Source organism: Sinocyclocheilus rhinocerous, unplaced genomic scaffold (genome assembly GCF_001515625.1).
Source record: "Sinocyclocheilus rhinocerous isolate Xijiao unplaced genomic scaffold, SAMN03320098_v1.1 scaffold422, whole genome shotgun sequence".
Classification (NCBI taxonomy): domain Eukaryota; kingdom Metazoa; phylum Chordata; class Actinopteri; order Cypriniformes; family Cyprinidae; genus Sinocyclocheilus; species Sinocyclocheilus rhinocerous.
Genome location: NW_015639767.1, coordinates 859,967 through 867,581, shown reverse-complemented (window position 1 = coordinate 867,581; position 7,615 = coordinate 859,967). Strand labels below are relative to the sequence as shown.

At 33.7% G+C, this 7,615-nt stretch overlaps 2 protein-coding genes across 2 annotated transcripts in view; one reads left to right on the top strand and one right to left on the bottom strand.

Annotated features, from left to right (window-relative positions):
- The window catches only part of LOC107751679 (palmitoyltransferase ZDHHC3-like), a 5,727-nt gene extending 3,771 nt beyond the window's left edge, over positions 1-1,956 (bottom strand). The window contains exons 1-2 of the mRNA XM_016567423.1: positions 1,670-1,956; positions 280-617 (exon numbers count right to left, since the gene is read on the bottom strand). Coding sequence (XP_016422909.1) covers positions 280-588 — 309 coding nt within the window. The 5' untranslated portion in view covers positions 589-617; positions 1,670-1,956. The remainder of the gene's footprint in view (positions 1-279; positions 618-1,669) is intronic.
- A 657-nt stretch (positions 1,957-2,613) lies between these two features.
- The window catches only part of LOC107751678 (histone-lysine N-methyltransferase EHMT2-like), a 29,366-nt gene continuing 24,364 nt past the window's right edge, over positions 2,614-7,615 (top strand). Inside the window, exons 1-6 of the mRNA XM_016567422.1 lie at positions 2,614-2,650; positions 3,230-3,269; positions 4,167-4,262; positions 6,334-6,533; positions 6,610-6,685; positions 6,789-6,877. Coding sequence (XP_016422908.1) covers positions 2,639-2,650; positions 3,230-3,269; positions 4,167-4,262; positions 6,334-6,533; positions 6,610-6,685; positions 6,789-6,877 — 513 coding nt within the window. The 5' untranslated portion in view covers positions 2,614-2,638. The remainder of the gene's footprint in view (positions 2,651-3,229; positions 3,270-4,166; positions 4,263-6,333; positions 6,534-6,609; positions 6,686-6,788; positions 6,878-7,615) is intronic.

Here is a 7,615-nt window from a genome sequence, read left to right as displayed (position 1 = left end):
AGAAATATATATATATATATATATATATATATATATATATATATATTTCAATAATAATAATTAAATATTTCAATATACTTAAAAACTCTTTAATTTAAACAATTATATGTAAATCCATGTTATGAGTTGTTATCGTTTAATTTAGTGTGAACTCTGCTCTCCTCTTGGAGTTAGAGCAATTATTTAAACTTTACGTTATAGTTATCAAAATAGTCATCTTTCTTGGTGTGAACAGGTTACATCATGCCTGATTAGGACTACTGTGTGTGTGTGTCTCACCGGGTCGGTGCACATGGCTCTGAAGTGTGATGCCAGGGCGAGGAAGGCCAGTCCATTAAACACAGCACCGTTAAATAGGCTGTACGCCACATTCTTTGCCGGCAGCAGCATTACGAAGACGACCACAAACTCGGCGTAGAAGACCAGCAGCCATGTGATCACGCCACACACGATGCCGCAGCCGTCCCGGATGAACCACATGTCGTCGGCCGAGTGTGTCCGCAGAGGGGGCGGCGCGCAGTGCTCCGGGTGTAGATATCCTGCCTGACGCTCGAAGTCCCGACTGCGGTTAGCTGGGGAACTCTTCATCCTTCCCACCGGCAAACACCCTCATCCTCCTACAGAGAGACAGAAAGACCAATGTGAATATTGACCACACATCAGCCAGTCAGGTCATTTACATTCATGCATTTTAAAGATGCTTTTATCTCCTAAAATGACTTACACCAGTGTTATTTTAGTATCTATCTATCTATCTATCTACATCTATCAAGGTATAGATCTATGAGTTCATGCATTCCCAGAAGAATCAAACTCATGATCATGGTGTTGCAAGCCTTGCTCTACTGTTTCAGTTAGGAATGCTTCTGCAATCAGCTTTAAAAGGCAGAGTTTTTATTGCAATATTTCAATCATGTGACTGTTGTCAGACATTTAAAAGCAGAGGATGCACTGTCGGCAAATTTAAAATCGATAATGACCATTAAGAAGCGGGGTTATTACAGTTAACTGAAACCATAAAAAACCCTGTTACTTGAAACTTTAACTGAAATAAAACGAAGCATAAATAAACCCTTAAACTTATTTTATTTCTGCTATTTGCCAAGGTAATATTTCACATTTTCCTTTAGTTTAAGCTGATGTACTAAAACTAAAAAAATGAATAAAAGCTACATAGACAAAATAAATAAAACTAAATATATAAACAAACACAAATAAAAATGACAAAAACAAGAAAATTACTCAAATTAAAATGGAAAACAGAAATTATAATATACACATAACAGAAAATACAAACATGAAAACGACTTCTTTGTAATTATTAAAAGTATTATCAAATATTCTAAAATAATTCGTATTATGTGTTTGTGTGTGCGCGCTAAATAAAGGCTAAAAAGTTAAATAAAATAAAACTAATATCTGAATATGCTCAAAGGAATAAATAACAACCATATTAATGAATACAAAATTATCACAGGGATATTAACAAAAATAACATAATACACTATCAACTAAATCCAACATTTTTTGTAATTATTTTTTTGTGACAGGACTTTTAGATATTATACGAAATAATTCTCAAAGGCTACAAACGAGGGAGACACCTGCATATTTTCTGATAAAATGCCTCGTCTTTAGATCTATTTAACACAAGGCTGTCCACACTCACCGTCTTCTCCGGATCCTCCTGCAGCGCTCGACTGATTTCTCTACTTTAAATAATGAATTCTCCCTCCGCTTACACAAAGATGATGTGGTGTAGTGATGGAATGTCAGTTTGTTGTATAATATGAGCAGACGGTTATGTTTTCGTGTGAATTATTGCTCCAGTTTCGTCAGGTGGAGCACGACAACCAGGAAGTTTCGGTCACTGGCCTCACACACCACCCAACACCGTCCGACTCCGCACTTCCGCTCCTTAGCATTACACAATAAAAGTCCAGACGCTTTCGTAAACCAAAATAAAACAAAGAAACAAACAAAAATATAAATGAATATTAAACCTAGATCGGTTTTTTTGGTGTTGTAAGCGCGCGTTTGTGTGTAAAGGTGTCAGAAGAATACACCAGTTTTGTTAAAACGTTTTTAACTGTTTACAATGGTTTACATTATGTGATAACTATGAAGCCCGTTTCCGCCTAAATATAAATAAAAAATAAAGGTTATTGCGACTTTTTATCTCACAATTCTGACTTTTATCTCGCAAATGCGAGATTTTATCTCGCAATTCTGACTTTTTTCTTGTAATTCAGATTTTTTTTCTCTCGCAGTTGCGAGTTTAAATCTCGCAATTCTGCCTTTTCCCCTCTGAATTGTGAGATATAACCTCGCAATTGCGAGTTATAAAGTCCAATTCTGAGAGTGAAAAAAAGACTGATGTTCTCTGATATGTTCAAGGTATAAACTTGCAATTCTGAGAAATAAGGCAGAATTGTAAGATAAAAAGTCGCAATTACCTTTTGTACTTTTTTTATTCAGTGGCGGAAACGGGCTTCCATAGATAACATAAATAATATTCCACGTCTTATAAGTAAGAAAACATAAAATGTAATTTAAAAAGACGTGTAAATGAAGGCGTCTTAATGACTTTTATCTTAGCAGCAGTGCCGGGTGCGCGCGCTGCGGTTCATCCGGCATCATGTCGCTCGAGGTGAGAAACACAACACACAATAAAAACACATTTACACCTGCCTGCCTTAATTACAGTGCATCTGCGTGTCTGAGGTTATGTTATGAATGTGTATTCCCGGTAGAGGATATAAACACCGCTTTCATCGTTGCTGTTTCTGTTGCTGCATGTGGTGCTTTAGTTCATCAGTGTATCGTGCAGAAGTTGGAGGGTTTTGAGACATCAGTGTGTGATTATATGCACAGATGTTTTCATCTTGTCAGCAGTTGTTTAAACTAATAAATGCTTTACGATGTTTGCTGATTGATGTTGTTCTAATATTATGCATGCATGTGAAATTTATAACCTATTTCCTATATCATATAATATAATATTCCTATATAAGTTCATTGCAAACAAAACGGGACGTATTCATAAATATGTGCAATATTCTTTCATATTTATTTGATGTGACCCAAGTTTCCTCTTTAAAAGTGAGTTTAGCTGTTGTTATAGGTTAAAATATGTTTAAAATCTGTGTTGATCATATTTTGCTGTGTTGTCATTGTTTCTGGATTATAAGTCATGTTTAACAGTATATTTTTTATTATATTGTTCCAGACCCCATCAGATGGGAGCTCTCCTCAATCCAAACAGGAAGGTGAGGGTGACACTCTTTTATGTTAGTGTTGCATTAGTAGAGATGCACCGTGTATGTTAGAATTGGCCAATAATTTTCTGTATCAGCTTATTATTTCTTCTTCAGACAGATTTCTTAGATACATTTGGATCTATTCTGCAGTTAATTTGAACAGTCAATGTTATTTCACTTTATTATAAATGCACTTTTTATTAAAACAGGTGAAATTGTGTAGATGTATACAATTGGACATTATATATATACTCATTTTGGATAATAAAGTTTATTGTTAAATTGTTAAATGCCCTGCCTCCATTACATATCTTTGTCACGTCATTATAAGTGTTTGATCACCACATTTGAGTGATCATTGCAAAAAATGTGTTTGTGTATATATATATTCTGTTTATTTATATACTGTATTCTATATATAGTACCAGTCAAATGTGTGGACACACGAATGGGAAAGTGTCCAAACTTTTGACTGGTACTGTACTATAATATACACAAAGATTATCAGCCGATATATCGATATCAGCCTTTTTTTACTCCCTAATATCGGTATCGGTACCGGCCCCAAAAAAACACATATCGGTCGGGCTCTAGTTTAAACTAATAAATGCATTATGGTGCTTGTTGACTGGTGATTTTAAAAATATTGTGCATGTAAAATGTTTGACTAGATTATCAGTTCATTGCAAATAAAAACATGATATCTGCAAATATTAAATGCAGTATCATATTATGAGATAATTTAGCCTATATCAAAATATCTCTAAATGTTTTTTTAATCACAGGTTTTAAAACAATTAAAGTTTTTTTTTTGTAACATTGACCTACATTTCTGTAGATGTGCTTCTCTATTAATTTGTACTAGTTTGTTTTTTTTGTCTAATTGTGTTGCTGTGGTCATGTTAGTGGAGCTGATTTTGGCTGTAAAGGGAAAACAGATGGAAGACATGACTGGACGTCAGGATGAGGGACGTCCCACCACATCCACTAAAACTTTGTCAGGTGAGTCACGCACAGGTGCTAATGTGTTTTACAGATCAGTCTGTGATTCTGAACTTTGGAGACCAAACCTACTTCACTTTCTTACTTTTTATGCTCCCATTCAAAGTTTTTCAGGGCTTGACAGTAGGGCTGCACGATTAATCGAATGCGATTGTCATGTGCATTTTCTTCACTGAAAGATACACATGACAATCGCAGCTTCTGTCGAATCGCGATCTCGATTCCATTTCAATTTATCGTGCAGCCCTACTTGACAGTGTTTTTTTGTGGCTAAAAAGTTGTGTGTAAAATTTATTTTGTAGAACTCCCAGCGGGTCTGTATAAAAAAATAATAATAATAATAATTTTTAAGTCAGAAATTTAAGGTTGTAAAAAGTTCTACATATGTATATTTTATAGTGCTGTCAATCGATTAAACAGAATTAACTAATAAATAGCACATTTTTTTTCTGAAATTAATCGCGATTAATCCAACCTAACATTCAAGTTTTTAAATATACTTTTATATTGCAATCATTTCACATTCAATCTTCAAATGAATGTAGAAAAAACATAAGACAGTATATTTTTTAAATATTTGTTTAATTGCATCTTTTTATGACTGAAGGCGGGTATCACTGATACTTGTTTTTTTTTTCTAATATTTAACAGACTATAGCCATTCAACATTACAGTAAAATTGAGAGCTATTAATTTTAACATTTATTAAACTTTAAAAAAATCACAAATTTTAAATTAAGTGAACAATTTTCACATAAACCCAATATGATAAATGTCATATTTAGCTACCTGTGCCCTTCAGCAAGTAGGAAATCTACAGAAAGTTATCAAACACTAAATTCTAAATTAAATATAGATGAATCCTTAAAGCTACAAAAGTTATTGGTTTCCTGTTTTTTTTTCTTTTGTTCTTTGCCAAGGTGTCCATAGAGGGTTGCAACGTAGTGTACTTTTTGTATTCCAATACATAATTTTGCTTGTAAATGTCTCCTTGTATCCTTTTTATTAAAGGGGTCATATTATGCTTTTTCACTTTTTCAACTTTAGTTAGTCTGTAATGTTGCTGTTTGAGCATAAAAAAGATCTGCAAAGTTCAAAGTCCACTTCAGAAGAAGATATTTTATTTAACAGAAATCACTTCAAAAACTACAACGAACGACTCGTTTGGACTACAACGCACATTTTCCGGGATTTGTGATATCACAAAGATCGACGAATGGGACGAGACCTGGTTGAGCTGCACTAGAGAAGGCAACGAGTGTTATCACTATGTCGGAGACACGCTAGCTTTCCCAAGGCAGACCATTTGATACAGGAACTATTCGTTCATGCCAGACTGGGGAGAGAGGTGTTGTAATAATGTAAAATATGTGAAAAATACTGTGTTTTTTTCGAACAACCTAGTATGAGAGTCTGTTCTAGTACACCCCCAAAACAAAATCAAGACTTTATAAAAGAGCATAATAGGACCCCTTTAAGGAAAAACGCATTATTTAATCAATTTTCATTGCGCATGAACACCTAAGTTTTACAACTTAAGTCTTTCAACTTTCAGCCTAAATTTGTCTAGTGTCAAGCCCCGTTTTTTTTTTATTGGCATGAGAGTTTTATGCCAAAAAAAGAAAAGAAAAAAAAACAGTAACAGAGCAAAACAAGAATAATAAGGGGTCAGTGTTAATAAAAAATGTAATAATAATGAATTTTCATTTAATATGTGACCTTTCCATTGATGTATGGTTTGTTAGGATAGGACAGTATTTGGCTGAGATACAACTATTTGAAAATCTGAAATCTGAGGGTGCAAAAAATCTAAATATTGAGAAAATCACCTTTAAAGTTGTCCAAATTAAGTCTTTAGCAATGCATATTACTAATCAAAAATGAAGTTTTGATATATTTACAGTAGGAAATCTACAAAATATCTTCATGGAACATGATTTTTGGTATAAAATAAAAATCGATAATTTTTACCCATACAATGTATTTTTGGCTATTGCTACAAATATCCCCCAGCGACTTAAGACTGGTTTTGTGCTCCAGGGTCACATATGTTGTCTGTCTCTCCTCACAGGCAGGGCTGGTAAAAGCGCTTCTCCCTCCACCTTGTCATCAGCATCTGGCAGAGCTAAAATGAGCGTCTGCGGTCCAGGCAGTAAGTCGACTCTGTCCTCATCTTCATCGCTCTCCTCCTCCTCAGCTCTGTCTTCAGCCAGTCCTCCTGCTAAAGTCCACCGCGCTCGCAAGACCATGAACAGACCGCCGTTCCCACAGGTTCTTTCATTTGTAATGCAAACAAAGTCATGATGAGCTCGGGCAGGTTAAATCATAATTCTCCATAATTCTCCAGATGAAGACTGTCGAGTCGATCTCAGCAGCTACACCTGAGAAACCCGTCAGCGGCGCGAAAACAGACGCTGACACAGGTGTGTTTAAATTAGTCTTGCTCATTCATATCCTGTATAATTCTATTCTGAGTGTATTTTGAGGTGTGAATCATAGCAGATTTGTGTTTTTCTCTGTGTTTAGCTGTGAAGAAGCGTAAAGTGGGTTTGGACTCTGATGCCACAGTGAAGCCTTCAGGAACTCCAGAGAAGATCCCGAGGCCACAGACAGAGGTGAGATGATCAGCACAAATGCATTCAAATAAAGCAATAAACCTGTGTGACACTTTTACCATGGTTGAGTGGTGTTCAGAAGTACAATGTGAAGCAGATTTAACTGTTCAAACTGTTCCACATGGCCCGGAATGAACGGCTGATTTTCTAAAATGCTGGTAAAAGCAATATATGCAGATAATAACTGAATTGATTTTATTAATTAATTGAAGATTGGTATCTTTTATCATAATTAATACTAATAAATATTATTAATAATTGTTATTATTAGTATTGTAAATAATATATGATAAAAGATACTGAGTTCAATAAATAAATTCATAATAATAATAATAATTATTGTTATATTTTAACATAGTGATATGATAAAAATACAAATGATCAATATATAAATAAATTATTATTATTTAATTGTTATTGGTGTCTTATTATAGCAATATGATAAAATATATCAGTGTTAAAAATAAACGTAATAAAAAAATAATAATTTATTTAAATATTATTACTAATATTCAATAAATATTATTATTCATATTGGTTTAACATTTGTAGCAATATGATAAAAAATATAAATGTTCAAAAATAAATTACTATTATTTAATTATTGTTATTTGAGGTTTTATCATAGTAATAATAATAATAATAAGAAGAAGAAGAATTACAATTAAATACACTGAACAAAATTATAAACGCAACACTTTTGTTTTTGCCCCCATTTTTCATGAGCTTCAAAGATCT